At 36.9% G+C, this 21,877-nt stretch overlaps 1 protein-coding gene across 2 annotated transcripts in view; it reads left to right on the top strand.

Annotated features, from left to right (window-relative positions):
* PRKD1 (protein kinase D1) overlaps positions 1-21,470 on the top strand; it is a 143,253-nt gene extending 121,783 nt beyond the window's left edge. For both annotated transcript variants that reach the window (XM_060759728.2, XM_067462864.1), the window contains 10 exons: positions 1,281-1,358; positions 2,424-2,703; positions 4,131-4,183; positions 5,042-5,114; positions 6,513-6,619; positions 10,763-10,924; positions 13,393-13,491; positions 14,871-15,138; positions 19,197-19,282; positions 20,455-21,470. In XM_060759728.2, the coding sequence (XP_060615711.2) occupies positions 1,281-1,358; positions 2,424-2,703; positions 4,131-4,183; positions 5,042-5,114; positions 6,513-6,619; positions 10,763-10,924; positions 13,393-13,491; positions 14,871-15,138; positions 19,197-19,282; positions 20,455-20,673 (1,425 nt within the window). In that variant the 3' untranslated portion in view covers positions 20,674-21,470. The remainder of the gene's footprint in view (positions 1-1,280; positions 1,359-2,423; positions 2,704-4,130; positions 4,184-5,041; positions 5,115-6,512; positions 6,620-10,762; positions 10,925-13,392; positions 13,492-14,870; positions 15,139-19,196; positions 19,283-20,454) is intronic.
* Positions 21,471-21,877: the final 407 nt, after the last annotated feature.

The following is a 21,877-nucleotide window of genomic DNA, read 5'->3' as shown; positions in this document are numbered from 1 at the left end:
CTTGAATATGGCATTGGGCAAAGAAGAATCTATACTTGATTATATAATCCTGTGATATTTTGGGTTATGGTGGTGGGGCAAGTAGTATGTAGAAATGCCTCTATTATGGGTAATAGATTCAGGCATTTAGTGGATATCCTGATACAGAAAGTGGGATTTTTGTTCTAAATACACCCCAAGTTCATCTAGCATCTTGCCATCTGATGTTCACTAGCTTATCACACAGGGCAACTGTTGTTAGATCCCAGTAATTCCTACACGACACACAGCTACCTAAGAATATCTTTATGTTTCTTGCTCACTTAAGAAATACCATGACGCATAGGGTGCATGAGAGAGGATCTTCCAACATTACCCTGGCATTATGGAGATCACTTGAGAGTGAATTCCTACACTGCTTTGATAAATTGATAAGAGCTCAATCATGTTATGTTACTGTTATAATTTGCTATTTTCTGTAACTTTATAAAAACACACTTTAATACAGTAGAATCTTGCTTATCCGACATAAACGGGACGGCGGAATGTCAGATAAACAAAATTGTAGGATAATATGGACTCTCCTACTGTTACCTGTCCAACGCAGCACTAGACACCTTGAATACAAACAACAGAGACTCAAAGGGTTCAGGCAAGGTAACACCTCAGGGTTAGAGTGGCCCAGCAGGAAATGTCCGGATGCGGAAGAGGAGCGTTCTGTCTCTTTTTCCCCTTTCCCCTCTCCTCCTCCTTGTCTTGCCTTTTTCACTTATTGCAATTGGAGAAAGAGTTGGGAAGAGCTCTTTTAAGGGGAAATGCTTGAGGAAAAGGGGGGTGTTAGATAAGAGCGTTAGATAAGATGGAATGTTGGATAAGCGAAGGTCGGATAAGTGAGACTACTGTATTGCTGTCTGATAAAGACCTATTGGTATAATCTTATTGATTACTCAGATCATAGATTCAGTCTGTATATGGTCAGTCAATGCAGAATTATAATTGTTAGTAAGGAATTACTACTAACTTTTTCAAACACCAAAGCAAGATAAAGATTAATTTCTGACTATATTTATCTACCAGAAATAACAATCTTTGGTGAATAATGGGAAATAGATGATAAAAATCTGTTGATTTTCAGAAAGCTTAAAGTATGAAACACTTCTGGCTTTCAAATCAGTTATTGTTCTTTATCATTCATCTCAGTCTTGGTTAGATTACATGGTCTTATTACATTTTATTTCATTTGATGTCTAGTAAAATGCTATTATAGTGTTTTAAATTGTTTTTTTTTTATTTCAATGCAGAGGAAACGGCACTACTGGAGATTGGACAGCAAATGTATTACACTTTTCCAGAACGATACTGGAAGCAAATACTACAAGGTAAAATTGCTTAGGCTTTACTTTTGAATATTCAGGTGTATATAAAATAACTGAAATATTCTGACAGTTTACCTTAACAAATATGGATAAGCTCTGCATTGCACCCACCATTTCTTTATATTTGATTGTCTTGGAATTGAGCCAAGTTGTTGTTTTAATAAATTGGAAAATGATGATGATGATGATGATGATGATGATGATGACGACGTTTTATTGGTTACCTGCCCCTCCTCACCGTTTGTGGTAGGGCATAGTTTGGATTATGCTCGAGTCAGATTCACTTAACATCTCCACCTCCCTCACAGACCCACCATGAACCCCAAAACCTCTCCGCATGATAAACTACATTAGGTCCTGTACAGAGTTAAATTGCCTTGTGGTCCAATATAATTTTATCAAGAGATGTGACAAAACAGGCATACAAAATTATCTATATGGCTTCTTCTACTAGCCAGGAAATCCATTCTGGTATTTAAATTAATCTTCTAAACTATGGCATGGTTCCAAGGGGAAACAAGAAATTGAGAAAGAATACAGATGCTGTCATTAATTAGAGATATTACTGAAGATCTCCTGTAGCAAGCTCAGAGGCAGAGGTGGAGGTTTAAGTTGGTTTTAGCATCCACACTGTTCTTTGCTTGGTCAAATGTTTAGATACAGAAAATAATAATGAAAATAATAGAATAAGAATAAAATATTTTTGGTGCATGGAAATAATAATAAGTCCCAGAAGCACTTTATTAGAACTAAGATTGCTGCACACTGCACTTACCCTATAATCCTTACATATCACCTGTCACATCAGCACTTTTAACCTTGTACCCATTACTCTGGCCCGGCCCAGTTTTATAGTATCACGATGTATTGTTTATTGCTTGTTGTTTAATATTGCTTTAACTGTTTTTAATTTGCTTTAGGTGTTGTATTGTTATGTTGTGTTTTGATGCCTTGGCCTTTGTAAGCCGCATCGAGTCCTTCGGGAGATGCTAGCGGGGTACAAATAAAGATAATAATAATAATAATAATAATAATAATAATAATAATTGCAATTATTATTCTCCTCAGGAAATTCCATTGTCTGAAATTTTATCCCTGGAACCTGCAAAAACCTTCGATTTATTACCACAGGAAGCAAATCACCATTGCTTTGAAATTACCACAGCAAATGTAGTCTACTATGTTGGGGAAAATGTGGAAAACCTGCCAAGTGTTTCATCTAACAACAGTATTCTGGCAAGTGGTTGTGGCCAAGATGTAGCAAGGTTGTGGGAAATGGCCATCCAGCATGCCCTCATGCCTGTTATCCCCAAAGGAGCATCCACTGGTTCAGGACCAAACTTGCACAGTATGTTCACTTTTCTTATTTTAGAATAAACTGATGCAGAAAGTCTCAAAATAACCTGTTGGTGAGGTCCATGGAGATGGCTTGCAGAAAGACCGTACAACAGTTGAAAACATATGTTAAGCATTGTCTCGCTACTCTAATAGTAGAGATATGACAGTTCAGGTGGTTAAAATAGTATTATATGCAAAACAACAAGATGCACTTGAAATGTTTTGTTAATCTGTACTCTTAATTTGACATTAGTGAATGTTGAAATAAATGAGTTATTAAATGATTAACTGGCATAAATTGTTTGCTTTAGGGAAGGAGCATGCAAAGGATATCCTACAACAGTGGTTCTCAACCTGTGGGTCCAATATGCTTTGGCCTTCAATTCCCAAAAATCCTAACAGTTGGTAAACTGGCTAGGATTTCTGGGAGTTGTAGGCCAAAGCATCTGGGGACCTGCAGGTTGAGAACCACTGTCCTGCAAAGTATATGTGATCCACCAAGGCCATATTTGTGCTCCCAAGGACAGTCCAGTCCCGACCTCCCTGCCTCATTTTTTGAAAACAATTTTTGGCTGAAATACAAAAGGACAAGGGATAGCCATTTTAGGTTTAGAAGGGCCTTTTTGCTAAAACAGGAAATGAGCAAAAGCTAAATTTTAGTCAAAGTTACCAAAACGAACAAAACAAACAAATCAAATTGGTGAGAGGTTAATGTGACCCCTAGCTTCCCACAGCCTTCTCTACTTATGTGTTTTCTTATGTTTAGTAAAGCACTCTGAGCTTTAAGGAAAGTTTGATATAGGAATCTAGGTGATAAATCTGGGATTGGATAGGTTGATATGCTTTGTTTGTCTCATTAAGTACTTTTGAATTCAGTAAATCTCAGTATATTTCATATAAAAACCATACCTGCCATTATGGACATTATTGTAATGGTCAACCTAGGTAGGATCTTGGTTGTAATGTTGGAATATTGATTCTCAAGTTATTCTATTTATAACTGTCTCATGGAGTTGGTTAAGGAAAAGGTGAAGAACTGTGTAAAAGACCTTAATCACTCGACTACATTATGTTCAATGTAAATTGATTTTAGCAGTTATCTTGTGTTGAAATTTAAATCATAGGTAGTATTGTGATCTTAAAAAAAACTCTTTTAATATCACTGTCAGTTTTCAAGGTCTGTGGGCAGGAAGATAAAAATATATTGGTTCAGTTCATAAGCTTAACTATCCTACAGAGCAAACTGAGACAACTGTAAAAATCAATGTGGAAGAGAAACATAATCATGTGAAACCATTTTGAACCAACAGTCTCTATGTTATGAACGAGATGATTATTGTTTCATGATTCCCCAAATACACTATATGTGTGTGTGTCAGAGTGAGCAAGAAGGAGATAGACAGAAACATACAATAATTACCTCACTTTTTCTTCTAGGAAATATATCCATCAGTATTTCAGTATCAAATTGTCAGGTCCAAGAAAATGTGGTAAGTGTTCTGAGTGTTGGTGCCAGACATAACAGTGCAGTTTGCAAAGCCATTGATCTGTTTGGAAAAGTTTCAGAGGATGTCTCACTACTCATTTTCCTTACTGAAGGACAAAAAAAATGAGAAAATTGCCCATTTAGATTTTTTTTAACAGGCTAAAATCCAAGAGGCAATTTTTAGCTAACTTCATTGTTGCTCCATATCACTACATAGTTGTTGTACTCCATGAAACTGCATGGGAACAGTCATGAAAATGTCCACCTAAAGTATATTTATTTGTAAGTTTGTTCAACTTCAATTTGACATTCCTAATTTTATTAAGTTTTGAGAGTATTCAAAATGAGTTAGGACTCTTCCATTGGTTTTGTGCACCCTGATGAAGTCACTTAACATGGTTGGAGTCTATAAGCCTCAACAGAACTTTCACCGTGTACAGCACAGAACCAACCTTGTCCCATCACAAACCCACAGATTCTTCAGTGTGGAGGGTGAACACGAGGCCTTTCAGAGTACACATCAAATGTCCTGTATCTATCATAGATACAGGACACTTGATGTGTGTTTCCAGAAGCTTCGTTATGTCCCAAGATGAAAACTGGCTTTAAGTACACAAACATTTGGAATATATGTGAGTTTTCCAGTAAAAATCAGCACTTATATAACAAGACATTCCATAACTCATGCGGATTCTAATGAGTAGCTGTGACACCTACACAGTTCCTGCATAGACATAATTCAGACTCTGACACTTAGCAGCATTTCTGTCAAATCAATTTCTTCACCTTCAGCAAAAAATTAATTTCTCAGCTTCACTTCCATATCTTATGGTTAAAGGGTTGTTTATATTTACACCTGTAGGATATCAGTACAGTGTACCAAATCTTTCCAGATGAGGTGCTGGGATCAGGACAGTTTGGAATTGTTTATGGAGGTAAGATGAATCATAAATATGAAAATGGGGGAGAGGGGAATTTAGAACCTAAAGATAGTTTTTTTCTCTGTCACTGACATGCAAAAAAGAAATTTTAATGTCTTATGTTGAGAAGTCAGGGAGCAAAATATTACTATGTGCCACCAAGTCATTCATTAACTGGTCGTATTTAAATGTTTTGCTAAACCATAGTTTTGTTAAAGTAGATGAACAGACCCAAGATAAGAATTTTCCCATCATTTCACAGATAAAATCACTTCAGCTTGCACTGACTTTAGATACCAGAATAGATACAGTTCCAATGGATAAAACCTTGGTCCTTGCTTCTTAATTGTTGATAGATACTTTTCAGTTTTTGCAACCTGAAGCTGTAGATAGGATCGTTGGAAAGTTGAGAGTCACCACATGTGTACTAGACACTGACAATCTTGTGTACTAGACACTGCCCGCCTTTGCTAATTAAACAGGCCAGATGAGGACTGACTGAGTGAGTAAGGAAAGGGATTAATCCTTTTTTACAAAACAGGAGCTCAACACTGCTAAAACAGGTGGTGGTAAGTCTTTTCAAAAAAGACTTCCCTGGGTCTGAGAATACTGGATAATTATACTCTCCAGCTTTTGAGCAAAGTACTAGAGCAAGTAGTTGCTTGCTATCTCTAATGGTTCCTGGTTAAGGTCGATTATCTAGATCCACTTCAGTCTATTTTTAGCCCTAATGTCAGGATCCTCTGCCTAGGATCTGCCATAGTATAAAGGATGTAGAACTGGGATCCAAAGTCAGTCTCATGGAAACTGATATTTAGACAAATCATGTAATGTTTACATTTATTAAACAATCATCAAAAGAGTATGAAATGTGTAATGAAGGGGTGTTATGGGCCAATGAAATTGTAACACAAAAAATGTTTGAACGCTAGTCCTATGGACAGCATGTATCTTATAGCAAGCTTTAGTCCTAACAATGATAATGTGCCTTTATGTTCTTTTCCTCTGCATTAACTGCTAATGGTAGTTTGCATTCAAGGTAGTCTCCACTATGAAGAACAGCTATTTATTATCAGATTACATATCACATTTGTAGGGCAGGCTACACACAGTTCTTTAAAAAGTTGCAGGCACTTTTACACTGTGTATGAGAAGGAGGAATGTATGTGAAAGGCTTGCTTTAAACTTCTGCCCTTGTGTTGTTTTACTTCTGAAATTCTCATCTACTGCTTTTTGCTCCGTGAGAAATATCATGAAATTAAAGAGGAAAAAAGCTTGAATGTCTTACAACAATCTTCATTGTAAGGTGACCTTGACAATGAGGTTTTAATGTAACAGAAAAGATTGCGGTTTTAGAAAGGTGATAACTTCTCAGAGTTGATCATGTTAATTGGCATATTTTTCATCATGCAGGAAAACATCGCAAAACGGGAAGAGATGTAGCAATTAAAATCATTGACAAACTGAGATTTCCAACTAAGCAAGAAAGCCAACTTCGTAATGAGGTTGCAATTTTACAGGTATCTTTTATTTAATTACCAATTATATCCTGTATGTATTTAATTTAGAGCAGGGCAATAAAACTTACTGAGAACAGGTTACAGCAGTAGAAATCTTTGCAACTAATTATGCTTTGGATTTTCCAGATAAAGTCTCCAGTAATTTCTCCTTTTCAAATAATTTCTAATCTGCTTCAAATACAGACAAATTGAAACAAAGTGTTAATAACTTGGTAATTGACATGTTTTGAAGTAAATGCACTTTGTAGATAATCTAAGCAATTATTATTCTGATGGCAAATCAGTGGGTATTAAGGGATTTTTCTTGCCTGTCCTTTCATCTGTAGCAAAAAAGAAAACATAAGCCATATTTTCTTTGAACTATGGAATGAATTAAAACTGCAATTTTAAATTTTACATCATACCAGTCACTGTCTAATAATAATAATAATAATAATAATAATAATAATAATAATAACTTTATTTATACCCCACCACCATCTCCCCAAGGGACTCAGAGCAGCTTACATGAGGCCAAGCCCAACAACACATCACAACAGAAAAGCAATAACAACAATACAAAGCAATACAAAATAATATAAATCACATATAAAATAACACACCGGATTTAAAAGCTTATGACCAGGCCAGATGTAATGATTTAAAATTAAAAAAATAACGCTGGGTATGACAAGATAGGATATATCTTGTAAGAGGGTTTTTAAAAAGTGGGTTTTTTTTTAAATGAGGAGTACAGTCCAACACAACCCAATGGTTAAAGTGCATTTGTAAAGACATTTTGCTGGGAGTTATTCCTTTAGCAGTCTAGGTGCTGCTATTTATGGAGTCAAAACAGCACCATCAAAGAGGGAACAAAAATATTTAGAAGAGGAAAATAGTATGGAAGGGGAACCCAAAATGACCAGTAAGGACTGAATATGCCCTGTGACCATGGAGTTCTAACTGACGGGAAGAGAGAGGGAGAGGGAGAGAGAGGGAGGGAGGGAGGGAGGGAGGGAGAGAGAGAGAGAGAGAGAGAGAGAGAGAGAGAAGAATATTAATTGTTAGGTTGAAAGGGAGTTTACTGAAGGAGTTCATTGCACGGCTAGCTGCAACTGTAATCAGAATCCTGGATTGGTGCAGTCTGCTTTAATCATTAAGCATAATTTAAGAAAAAGTATTCAAGATTTCAGTCTGAGATTCCAGCGTCTAAAAAGTTGGGAGCAAGATGAAGATACAACACAGAACTCCTATAAAACATCACAAATGGCATATTGAGCCTTTAACATTAGCAGATATACTATAACAGTGATTCTTAACCTCTTAGGGAAAAATAACTATTTTAAAATCTGATTTTATTCCTATGAATCCTGTAAGTCTAGAAATGGTGGGGAAAAAAGTCTAGAAATGGTAGGGAAAAAACTCAACCCCAAAAACTTGGTTCAACTTATTGACAGGTCAGTGTGAATACTGAAATCTGTCCCAGGAGAAACTACAACAATCACCAATCCCCTCTACTTTCAAAGGCGTGCCACATTTGGTCTTTTTGAATGCCTGAATAGGGAAAATTGCTTGTATTTTTGTTTTATTGCCTGTATTGTTGTATTTGGGCTCAGCCTCATGTAAGCCGCACCGAGTCCCTTGGGGAGATGGTAGCGGGGTACAAATAAAGTGTTGTTATTGTTATTATTATTATTATTATTATTATTATTATTATTATTGGGAAACGGTGGTGGTGGACAGTAGCAGGTGGCCCCCTGTGACAGTGTTGGTGCTTTACCCGCTCTGCAGAATAACCCTTCATATCAAAATCCATAATTTGGGCCTGCTCTTATCTAATTGCATTGGAACACGAATTCCTTTCCTTTTTCACTTCTGAAGATCTCCACCAGCCCGAATGGTTAAGGCTAGATTTATACTGCCCTATATCCCAGGATCTGATCCCAGATCTGTTTTGAACTAGATTATATGAGTCTATACCAGGCATGGGCAAACTTCGGCTCTCCAGGTGTTTCGGACTTCCAACTCCCACAATTCCTAACAGCCTGTTAGGAATTGTGGGAGTTAAAGTCCAAAACATATGGAGGCTGAAGTTTGTCCATGTCTAGTCTCCCCTGCCAGATGATCTGGGATAAGAAGATAATCTGGGATCAGATCTTGGGATATAGGGCAGTGTAGATCTAGCCTAATTCTCTCTTAAAGATTTTCTGCTTTAGAATGGAGATCTTCAGAAATGATGAAGGAAAGGATTTCACATTTCAATGCAATAAGATAAATAAGAGAATGTATTTTATTGCATTGGAACTCCTTTCGACTGGGGTGGAGAAGACCCCTTTACAGTGAGTCTAAAACTCTATTTCAACTTCGGTGGGAAAGCTATTAAAGATAATGAAATAAAAAAATGAGGAGCTTGGTGAGATTTCTAGCAATAACAGTGAATTGTAATAATTTTCCAGTCTTTGCATATGTGTTACAGAAAGCACTGCTATTGTGATGGTCTGGTGAGTGTCACCATTTTAAAAAAATGAAAGGATGCCTTCGTTACAAAAATGTGCCTGCCACTAACATTGTTTCTTTTGGGTCATTACTTAAGACTCTTTTATTCTTCCAGGCCTTTTACGTCTTTGCTACTGGAATCTCTATTGTTTATTTTAACTAGTGTTTCATGTTATGTTTGGTTTGAACCCCATATAATTTTTACCATATTTCACTGTATTAGCCTAACTTTGTATTTTCATAATCTTGGTTTGATCTCTACAGCCATAGTCTTTTTATCATTTTGCAAAATAAAATTATCCAGAAAAAAATCATTACCTTCACACGGACTAGTTCGGAGCAAAAGAAATTACAATAGAAATATGAAAAGACTAAATTGTCATCCCAATTTACAGGGAATATTAACATAAAGGGAAAGATGTGGAATAAAAAATATTGTTTTTGTACCCAATTCATAGCCTCTTAATGTTTATGAGTCCATGAATGTCAGGTTGAGAAGCGCTGCATTGTGGCATGAACCTGTGAACTATAGCCCACAAAAGCTAATGCTGTAATGAAGCTCTTTGTCTTAAAGGTGCCACATGACCTTGTACGAGGGTTGAATGAAAAGTAATGCCTCCACCTTTGTTACTTGGGTTTGGATGGGAGTATTTTAATAAATCAAATGCAGAAATAATTCTTAGAATGTGCTCTTTAACTACCACTATTCACTTTTCGAGATAATCACAAGACAATTGGATGCATTTCTGCCAACGATGAACAAGTTTTCTGAAGCCATCACGGAAGAAGTCAACACTCTGTTTCTGCAACCCATCATGCACAGATCTTTCAGTAACCAAGCAAAGCAATAATGTGACCCACACACTCTTGTGAAATGCCGATTATGCTTGAAATTTCTCTCTGAGTGATACAACGATCGTCCTGAATCAGTCTGTCAACCTTTTGCTTGTGAAACTCAGTGGTTGCTGTCACAGAACGTCCAACTCTTTGTTTGTCACGCAAGTCAGATGTTCCCACCTCAACATCTTTAAACTTACTCACCCAACGATGCACAGTACTCACATCAACACAATCACCATAAACAGCTTGCATTCTCTGATGAATCTCCTTTGGGGTGACACCTTCTGCTGTCAAGAATTCAATGACTGCACATTGCTTAAGTCACTTTGACTGAATGTCTGCACAGGGTTCCATACTTCGCACTTTAACAACACAACCATTCAATGCTAAGGCTTCCTGCCAAAATGGAACTGTAGAAGAGAGTACTGAACAAGCCAGTACCTGCCTCATACCAGTATTGTCATATGTTGAGGAGTTATGAAGGTGGAGCCATAACTTTTCATTCAACCCTCGTAGGTTGCAACAGACTAATATGACAACTTCTTCAGAACTGGTTCTGTTGTTCTGCTCTTAAAATAAATTCATTAGGGCAAATTGTCTGTTCTATGTACACCCTTAAAATGTTATTGTTGGCAGATCAAAACTTCGGCAGTTGTTTGTGTTGTCCTGGCTGTTTCACTTTACATAGCAAATTATCCCTTGTACTTTTATTCATAGCTATGCTAGTACTAAAGAGATTGAAAAATGAATAATAACCCGTTTCCTGAGTCTTGACATTGGATCTAGACAAATACAGCTCATTCAAATACTGTTTATCTTTAATAACAGAACCTGCATCATCTGGGGGTTGTAAATCTGGAATGCATGTTTGAGACACCAGAAAGAGTGTTTGTTGTTATGGAGAAGCTCCATGGAGATATGTTGGAGATGATCTTGTCAAGTGAAAAAGGAAGGTTGCCAGAGCGAATAACCAAGTTCTTAATTACACAGGTAAGAGCCCATTAAGGGATGTCAGCTGTTATATTTCTTTCCTTGCAAAAAAATTCACTTCTATAAAGTAAAATACCTTCAAATAAACTCTTCATGTAGCTAGCAGGTGACATCAAATGAAGGAGTGTGTTGGCAGGGGCTGAAAATGAGAAAGTACAATCCAGGTTACAGAAAAATTGGAGCATCTACTGCTGATATAGCTTTATGCTTTATAAGTTGTTTTTTTTTTTTACATATAAGACAGTCTCAATCCAACTACTAGCCCCCACTGGAGTACATTCAGATTATTATTATTATTATTATTTTATTTTATTTTATTTTATTTTATTTTATTTCTTATCTCCCTTTCCTCATGGCTCGAGGTGGGATACAAAACAATTAGAATACATAAACAAAGCAAAAAAAACTACGAATACACACACAAAACATACCTCCATAAAAGATGCACACCAAAACGTATCTCTATGAAATACATCTTTAAACAGACGAAACAGAGATTAAACAAAGGACATGTATTAAAATTCATGTTTATGTTTAAAGGCTGTCTCGGTTGGCCTGCTGGAAGAGATACATCTTTACTTTTGTTTTAAATTCTGAAAGCTGATTTAGTTGTCGGAGCTCTACCGGCAGGCTGTTCTACAGCCTTGGGGCGGCCGATGAAAAGGTCCTCTGCGTGGTGGTTGTAAGTCATGTTCTGGCTGGTTGGAGCAGACACCCCCCAGAAGAGAGAAGTGTGTGGGTCAGATTATATGGGAGAAGGCGATCCTTTAGGTAACCTAGACCCAAACCATATAGGATAGGATTTATATATTTATTGACTTACTATTCAAGAATTGTTTCAGTGGGTACTTTTGTTTCAGATTAGTAACTGGCCCAATTTATATTCTGTACCATGATCCTACCTGAATGCAGTAGGATGAGTGAATTTTGATATGCTAAGCCTCCACAAATGTATTATTATCGGCTTTGGCAAGTATGTTTCTTTTACTGAAAAAGTTTCCCTGGATCACCATTTATAGGAGACTTACAATATTCCATTATTGGGAAAGGTACTAGAATATGGCAACAGAAAGCTGGCAGGTGGAGACTCAACTCATTTGAAATGTGGGACTGGATAAGAGTTTTGCAGATGCTATGGACTGCCAAAATGACCAATACATTGTTCCGAGAGCAAATCAAACCTAAACTCTCTCTAGAAACCAAAATTATGAACCTAAGAACATATGAGATAATTTACTAGAAAAGACGACAATTTTAGTCAAGTAGGAAGCAGTAGGAAAAGAAGATGACATTATAGGTCAATGGATAGACTTCATCAAGGAAGACACAGTCCTGACTGTAGAAAATGAGCAGGACTTCTTGATGACAAGGTGGCTTGAGATGTCTCATACAAAAGGTTGCCATAAATTGAAGCTGACAGTAGTTAACAGCAAACTGTGGGTAGTAGATGTTAACATCGTGTGTATATGTAATGCATATATGTAAGATACTGGTCCTCTTTTCTGAATACAGAGCACACAAATACTTTTTAAAATTAGGAAACTCGTAGTATTCGCCTTAATCCCACTTCACAGATGATTGGTAAGTGTGAGAGAAAGGGCCTTCTCGGTGGCTGCCCCTGACTCTGGAGCCAAATGGCACCCCCTCCGCTGGCAGCAAGCTAAAACCTTTTTATTCAGGCAGGCTATTCAGGCAGGCTTTTAAAGATGAAGGTGTTTAAGATCGATTCAGAGGGTGCAGTGGTTTTGACTTTGAATTTATTGAATAGTTTTGAACTGGGATTTTTTTTAAAATAGTGTTTATATTTAACCCTGTTTTATTGTTCATTTATTTGTATATTTTAAATGGTTATGCTATTGCTTTTATGTTAAGCCACTTTGAGTCCCCTTTGGAGAAGATAAATCAGGGTATCAATGATGATGATGATGATGATGATAATAGTTAGGCCGCCTCCAAACCACACTTCCTTCTCATCCTTGTTTTGCTTTTCAGTACATATCTTAAAGCCTTATACAGCCCAAGTTTAATTTTTTTCTCTCCCAAGAATTTTCTTTGTTCCCCTCCCCTCTCCACCTAAATAGGTTTTCTGAAGGCAGTCCTTGAAAAGATAGTCGCAATTTGGATCAGTGGGTGATGAAACACCATTACCTTAACCAATAGATTAATGAGCATCTTTAAATCAATGTTTATGTACAGTTTTCAAATTATATTAACATTAGTCATAGAAGTTGGAATTCTATATTACTTATGGGTGGTTAATGTATACATTTCCTTTTTTAAATCTTTGTGTGAGGTACTTATTATTCAGTTTAGAATGGGGTCATACAATAAAAACATGAAAAATCACTTAAAATTAAATAGTCTTTGTGCTTGTTGTTGTTACTTCCCATATCCATAAAACACATTAAAACATATCTTAGTACTGGAAAAAAAATACATCATATTGCAGTTGATTTCTTTCTTTATAGATCCTTGTTGCCTTGAGACATCTTCATTTTAAAAACATTGTTCATTGTGATCTCAAACCAGAAAATGTATTGTTGGCATCTGCTGATCCTTTTCCACAAGTAAGTAAAAATAACTTGTTGTGTAGTCAATTACAATAAAGCAAATTAAGACATGACATTGATAACTTCAGCTATTTCTATACAGGAATATAGAAACAGGAATTGGGTTTTCAGTGGATTGTTCAATGAAAAAACATATTGTCCTAATATGCTCCTCCTAAATGCTTACCACACTACCACCCTATTCACTAATTGCACATCTAATGCCTATGACATCTGTCCCTCAATTGCATATCTATAATATGATAATATGCAAATACATACATCTTACTCCCATTCTAAATTGTAGCCTTTTCCCAAAGCTGCACATAGAATTAATTGTATGTGAAATTCCATATCTTTCCATCAGGTGCACAGATATTTTGTGGGCCTGCAAATGAATAACTCCCGCATCCAACATAGTCATTCTAGTCAGTCCATATTTTCACTGACCTACCAAATTTTGAATATCTTCCTTTAGAGAGAGAGAGAGAGTAACATGTCTTTCCACTTGTACACATAATACAAACACACACTCATATTCCATGAAAAGAGATTCCATATTACAGTTTCAGAGAAGTCTGTGGGTATTCCCAGATGTACCAGATGTAATTTAATAAGTGAGCCAGCATAATTCTCGTTATCAAAGTCAAGCTCAGGGGAAACATGTATTTTCTGGTTTCCATCCAAATCCAGCTACCACAATGGCAACTCACTAGTTTCCAGTGGTATGATGGTGGAACCAGTGCTTTCTCCCTCTCTCTGGAGCATTTTTTAAATTTAGAGGTGGGATGTTGTGCTTGTTTTAAAGATGGTGAATAAATCTCAGGTGAGAAAATATACATGTTGTGCCTTTTAGCACTGAGGAAGAGGCAATACAATAGACTGAATCAGTTTGAGATTAAGTGATCAGTATATCTGTCACTGATATTCAAATTTGTGAGGCAGTCAGGCTTATATTTCTAGGGAAACATTATACATCCCATTGGTTTTGTTATATTCATACATGCCCCACATGGAAATACATTTGCTGATATGTTTGCCTCCCCAATCTCAGTTCTGTCCCCTAACTTGGGAGTTCAAAACATGTTTTTTCACCTATGCTCTAAGATTCATGCCTAGTGATGGTTGCTAGAAGAGTGCTGTAGAAAGACTATTGTGTGTTTGGAGTACCTTTTGCCAATGGAGTTAGTATTGTAAAGGAGCATACTACAACATCCCCAGTTGGCTGCACAGACAGTACAAATAGTAACACAATCTTGCATTCAGTATCCACTTAATTCAGCATACTAACCCCTTACTTTGATATATATGCATGATATCTGTATGACAGACTATAATTAAATGGATGAAATGTTTGAACTGTAATGGGTTTGTATCATTGACTTCTGTGCTGACAGGTGAAACTTTGCGACTTTGGTTTTGCTCGGATCATTGGAGAGAAATCATTCAGACGCTCAGTTGTGGGTACACCAGCCTACCTTGCTCCTGAAGTCCTCAGAAACAAAGGATACAATAGGTCATTAGATATGTGGTCCGTGGGTGTCATTATCTATGTCAGCCTTAGTGGTACATTTCCATTCAATGAAGATGAGGACATTCATGATCAAATCCAGAATGCTGCTTTTATGTACCCACCCAACCCCTGGAAGGAAATCTCCCATGAAGGTACTACTTTGCTTAAAGTTTGGCATACACTGACAAAAAAATGAACATATTTATATCCTGTCTTTCAATAAGGGCTACCTGAAGAAATAAACACTGCAAACTGCCCTTCCCTGCTGTTCATGAAAAATATTATCAGACATCTTTTTGTTGCTTAAAGCAGCTAGTTTGAAACAAGAAACAGTGCTTCCAAATAAGTAGTAGAGCTAAAGGTGTGCCAAAATAATTTCTCAAGTTTTCATAGATGATTATTCTGCTGCAAAAAGAAAGTGGGGAGGATAGAACACAAAACTTTGAGGAGGATATTCAAAATTCTAAGAGCATTTCCTTTGAGGTTTGCCTTTAAATATGAGAGTCTGATGCAGTTGCCCAAGGTAAACCGGTGGGTTTCACTGGCTAAGTGAGCCACAGTGGCACAATGGGCTAAACGCTTTTATTAGCTGAACTGCTGACTTTGAGACCTGAAGGTCGGCTGTGTGAATATGCGAGACGGGGTGAACTCTTGTCTGTCAGCCCCAGCTTCCCATATGGGGACATGAAAGAAGCCTCCCACAAGATTGTTACACATTCAGGCATCCCCTGGGCAACGTCCTTACAGATGGCCAATTCTCTCACACTTGAAGCGGCTTGCGGTATTTTTTCAAGTTGCTTCTAACATCATCAAAAACTGGCTAAGACCTACCCTTGTAAATATTCAATAAAATTATTTTTAAAAAACTGGCTAAGTGGGAATTTAAGCCTTTGTCTTCCAGATTTCTAGTCCACACTCAAGCCACTATACCCCCTTCTCCTTCTCTCTCATTTTCTATCTCTCTCACACACACATCTTCCAATACTAAAGTAATACAATATAGTTTGTTTGTTGGCATCTAATGGTTGCCAGTTGTAAGCCACCTTGAGTCCCCCCTCGGGGGTTGAGAAGGACAGGATACAAATATTTGAAATAAATAAAATAAATATAGGACATTGCGATATTCGACAGAGATAAAGAGCTGTATAAGTCTAGTTCTAAAGAAGTACAGTGTAAGAGACTGTGTACATCTAGCAATTAAAGATGTAGCTGGTATTGCCCTATTTTCCTTTACTGTCTAGCAGTGTGAGGAACATTCAGGTTGGGTGGGGGAGAGTTTAGTTCTTTAACTAAGGGAAGGAGGGATAAAACCTGGGGTGAGACTTGTATGGCATTCAAAGCACATATGTTGGGGGAACATGGACCTACTCAGCACACCCCACTTCTTCCCACTTGTATTTCCCTTTCAAAACAAAATCTTGCCTCTGTTGTGTGCCTGTGTGTGTTCGTGTAAAAATCTCTTTACTCTGTGATGCATCTCTGGCCCTAAATATCGATAAATAGAAAGGGTAAGCAATCAATATGTATTTTTTAATTAGTGGAAAATAGTAGGGTGCAACCCATAAGGGGACAGATGAGTGAAAAATAAGGTGGAGTGGTCCTCTGACCTTCAGCAGTTTCCTATTTCTTGTTTTAAACCTTCCTTCCCTATGCATGACAATGACCCCAGGAAAAAAGAAGCTTGTTCATCTGTAAGAAAAAGAGATGTAACTGCCAACTACACTCTTGAATGGAAATGTATAATATCGTAGCATGTATCAGAATATGAAAATTATTTTACTCTGCTTCTAATGCGGTCGCTGCAAATTGTACATTCAACTGTAATCTATATAGCTATACATGTATGTACAGCAACATTTAAAGATGGTTCTGCTATGTGTCTCATTCATTGCCATTCAGAAAGAAGTAATGGTTTAATCATGATATCACAATTGAAGGGAAAATATGTTATTGTTGGAGAGTAGCTTTGAAAATTAGCACCAAGTCTATTCATTAGATTGCTGCTTTGTATTTCATAGTGAGAGCTTCTGTTTCACCTCTCTAATGTATGGCAATATTTCTCATTATAACGTGGAGAACAGAATGTAAGATTGCCAATAGAATTGCATATTGGTGTCAAGGTTTTTTCTTGGCCTCATTATGCTCAAGGCTGTCCTAACCATCAAAGCTTCTAGCACAAAAAAATAGGTTAACACTTGAGGCAAGTTATTTCTGCTATTATATTTGAACAAACTTGCAGTCCTAAAAGTTCCTTGTGCCTGACCAGTTTTCTTGATGGCTATATTTTTGTTCCTATATTCATGTTTTGTTAAGAGTATTTTTTCTAAGTAAATCTGAATAGAAAATAACAGAAAAAGAGAATACCTTTCTTTTTATTTTGTAAACATGGACTGTAGATATGAACAATAACATTAACAATTGATATGTACCCTCCTTCCTTTATGGAGTGCGCTTATGAGGTCCATGTTAATCTTTCTTAACATGTTAAATGCTAACTTTAAAGAAGATAAATTAGTTGTACTTTATAGGTTTTAATACATGTGTGTTGTTATTGTGTTTTATCGTGAAGATGGTTTTTGTAATGCTGTGTGTGTATATATATTATTGTGTATTCAGCAAAACAATTTAAAATGTAGATGTGTGTTTTTTCTGATTGATTTTGTAGTTGTGGTTGCTAGTGAGCTGTGTAGTTTTAGCATTATAACATTTCTGCTTCTTTTTCTATCAGTGTTGCATTTTCCTTTGTATCTCTTTTTCCTGTCTAAAAAAATGTTCACAAAAAGGACTTCAGAAGTGTTAAAATATTTGAAACTGGAGCAAGTTGGGGTTTACTGTCTAATCTGCAATTCCTTTGAATATCATTTCCCACCTAAATGTTGGTTGCTTGCCTCTGGATTTTATTTTTATGTTTCAATCATTATTATTCCTATTCTGTTTTGTATATTATATCTTTATTGCTTTGATCACCATCTATTGTTTTCCACCATCTTGTCTGTTTTCTCAATAAATCTGTAACGAGCCATTTTTTTAAAAAAAAATGCTAATCAAATAGATGAATTGAGAGCAGCAAATGTATTTGGTTTTCCCAATATCAGCATTGTACTTGAATTAGAATGCCCATAATTCTCAAAGAGAACATGTAAATTACATGTGAAAATGTATTGTTGAAGGCATTCATGGCTGGAATCACTGGGTTGTTGTAGGTTTTTCGGGCTGTATGGCCATGTTCTAGAAGCATTATCTCCTGATCTGTGGCATCTGTGGCAAGCATCCTCAGAGGTTGCTTGCCATAGATGCAGGCAAAACATCAGGAGAGAATGCTTCCAGAACATGACCATACAGCACAAAAAACCTACAACAATACATGTGAAAAGTTCTGGGTTCAGTCCTCAGCATTAAAGAATCTCAGGAAACAAGAGTGTGTGTTACTTCTGTCTCAAGTCCCCGAAAAAACTGCTGCTGCTAAGGAATACACATCTGGTCTACATGGGCTAGTGATCAGACGTGATAAAAAGCCACTTAATGCATTCAGTGAGCACTTGTTAACAAATTAGTGAGAGGAATATCATATCAGCCAAAACTGAAGTTGTACCATGTTCCACCCACAGTCACAATCTGTCAAGTGATGCTCCAAATGAATCAGGATACACACTTCTTGTGCTATTTATGTTAGAGGCTGCCTGCTCCTTGGGTATTCTGTAATAACAGGCTATCTGAAGAGCAGGACTTCATTCCAAGATTCCATAGATAGGTATTCCATATCTAAAATAGTTGCCAACAGCCATGAATTCAGCTCCGATGTACCCTAATTGTGAATAGCTGCGTTTCTTCAGACATTCAACTTCTCAGATTTCAGATACATATAGCAGTATGAGTCCCATGCTGTCCTCTTAGTACAAGGAACACGTGGAAGGCTTAGGGTTTCTATACCATTTGCCCCCTTCAGCTGCAATTTTCCTTGCATTCCACTACACTACAAAATTGGCCTGAACAATTAAGAACTCGGTGGATAGATCAAAAATTAAGTTTTACTAACTTGGTCAAAACAGGTTTTCAAAAGGCCAGGCTACCTCAACTGGCACACATTTCACAAACAGAGTACTGAGTTTTGTCTTGCAGTTTGGTTCCCATTACATCTGACCTGTTGCTATATAAAATTCAAGCAGGCATTTGGAGTGATGTCTTCCAATATTATTTTCTCTCTCTCCAGCTATTGATCTCATAAATAATTTGTTGCAAGTGAAAATGAGAAAGCGCTACAGTGTGGACAAGACATTAAGCCACCCATGGCTACAGGTAATGCTGTAAATTTCATGCCTTTTGACTTCTGTATCTTTCTAGTTAGATACCAAACAAGGATATATTTTTGGAACTGCCATTCAAAACTGAAGCCGAGTTATCAGTACATCAGGAAGTGCAGTGTCTAAATTAAATGGAGCATTCCTTAAGCATGAGTTGCTGAAAAGTGTAATCAGAATATCAGCCACTAGCAGCTTTGGGTCTTGATCAAGAGAGAAAAGCAGGGTTATTATTATTATTATTATTATTATTAGTAGTAGTAGTAGTAATAGTAGTAGTAGTAGTAGAAGCAGCAGCAGCAGCTCTGTATTATCTTTGGATTCCTATTTAAACATCTGCCAGAGTGTGTGCAGAATCCTTAGGTTAGCAGAGTGCAATGTAGTGGCAAGTCATATGCTGCATATAGGATAACACTGGTTCAGTCCCTGCTATCATCAGAGCACCCAAGTAGACACTGTTTTCAAGTTTTAAGATTCTTCCACAAATTACATTAAACTGCACTGGAACCACCATTGCTCAATGCTACAGGATTATGGGAGCTATGGTTTTTACAAGGTCTTTAGCCTTCTTCATTAAAGACTGCTAGTGCCTTACCAATGCCCATGATTCCATGCCATTGAGCCATATCAGTTAAAGTGGTGTCAGACTGCATTAATTCTAGAGCTTAATGCATTTTACATGCTGCTTACTCCCACTTTTGTTTCCTTTTTAAAATGTTTCTGGGTTTTGCCCTTTTTTAAACAGATTTGTTATTTATTGCTTTGTTTTGGATCAATTCCGTTTTTAGTCTAAACAAAACTGATTGAATTAATGGAACTTCCATAAATTATTCACCAAACTCTCACTTACTTTGTGAGACTCACATTTAGATTTTAGGCCAGTTACGATCGGAGGTGCACCTGTATTTCAGAACAGTAGCATATACCACAGAATCAGATATAGAATCATATAGTTGGAAGAGACTACAAGAGCCATTCAGGTCCAATCCCCTGCCGTGCAGGAATGGCAGATAGCCATCCAGCCTCTGTCCAGAGAAGGAGACCACTACATACTTAATTCACTGTCAAACATCTGCCTCAGTCTTGTCAGAATATAAAGAAATAAGCTTTCGTGGTATTGTCTTTTCATAGTTTTAAAATATCAGTGATCCATGCTGTTTTCCCTCCCAGGATTACCAGACCTGGCTAGATTTACGAGACCTTGAAAGTAAAATAGGGGAACGTTACATCACCCATGAGAGCGATGACTCGCGGTGGGAGCAGTACGCAGGAGAAAATGGCTTGCAGTATCCAGCACACCTTATCAGTTCAAGTGCTAACCGCAGTGAAAATCCTGAGCCAGAGGAAGCAGAGTTGAAAGCCCTCAGTGAGCGTGTCAGTATCCTTTAAATTGCAGCCCTTGTAATCTGTCAAAACACTGTGGAACTAATAAATACATACGGTCATGTTTAACATTTGCTTTGCAGAACTGCCATTATTTTCTGTCAGATGGGAACAAAGCTGTTACACTGTTACCACCATTGATGTATGGGAGTTGCCAAGACAAATCAACAGAAGCATTTTTTAAAAAATTGTGCGTGAGCAACTGTGTTATATTAACAAAAAAGTTCTCAGAAACACTCAACCTGTTGTTGTGGATGATTCCTGTTGTATGCTGAGCATTCAGGCCTGTTTCTACCGTGCCTTTTCAGACAAGTTTTTCCTTTAATCAAGTCTCATTTCGCAAGACAAAGCATCTCCAGGCAAATCTCTGTTTTTGTGTGCATTATTAATTAGTATTGTAATTGTTTGCAAACTCTTGAAGAGTAGATTACTACTGCTGTTCTGTGAACAACTTTTAACATTTTCAATAAAAGTGGGGTGGGTGGGTTATGTTTTTGGTTTTGCTGTGAAAAAAATACATTGAGATATTGCATGGGGAAAATTAGGGAAAAACACAGAATTGTCCAGGTGCAGACCAGAGGCTACTCTGTGATGAGCATTTATATGAATGCACTGGCTAATAAATCATATTGCACAGTTATGGAAGGTGCAACGTTTTAAAACCTTAATGCCTTAGTAACGTTAACTGCAGCCCTTATTGGTAGTTTATTCCTGATTCTTACAATCTTCTGTAGCATGGACATTTGGAAGCTAAAAATCATGTTACCTTTATGTATGTTTTGAATAAAACTTTGCTGAAAATATATGTTTTGATGTTGGAATATTTTACCAATCTTAAGAATTTCCAAGTCTAAATCAAGAGCTTCTGTAAACTACAAGTCTCAATCAATATGGTGCAGCGATTCTAAAGAAAGTTAGTAGGCATCATCTCAGTAATGTCTGGTTAATAACAGGAATAAAGAATGAAAAACTCACAAAGTTATAACTGCAGCTTTGGATATGATGAGAACATTTCTAGTGGAAATAAATCCAGTTTAGCAATTCAACTTGATAGGCTTACTCTTAGAAGTAGGTAGATTGATAGATACATTTGGTCACTAGAGTCAACAAATGTATTATGTCTTTATTCCTGATTACTCACTCGTGGTCACAAAATATATTTTCAGATCCAGATCATGGTTGATGATCTACGATGATCTACGTAATGTTA

The sequence above is a fragment of the Anolis sagrei genome, chromosome 1 (genome assembly GCF_037176765.1).
Source record: "Anolis sagrei isolate rAnoSag1 chromosome 1, rAnoSag1.mat, whole genome shotgun sequence".
NCBI classification, from domain to species: domain Eukaryota; kingdom Metazoa; phylum Chordata; class Lepidosauria; order Squamata; family Dactyloidae; genus Anolis; species Anolis sagrei.
Note: the sequence above shows the minus strand (reverse complement) of the source record. Positions and strands in the feature narration are given on the sequence as shown.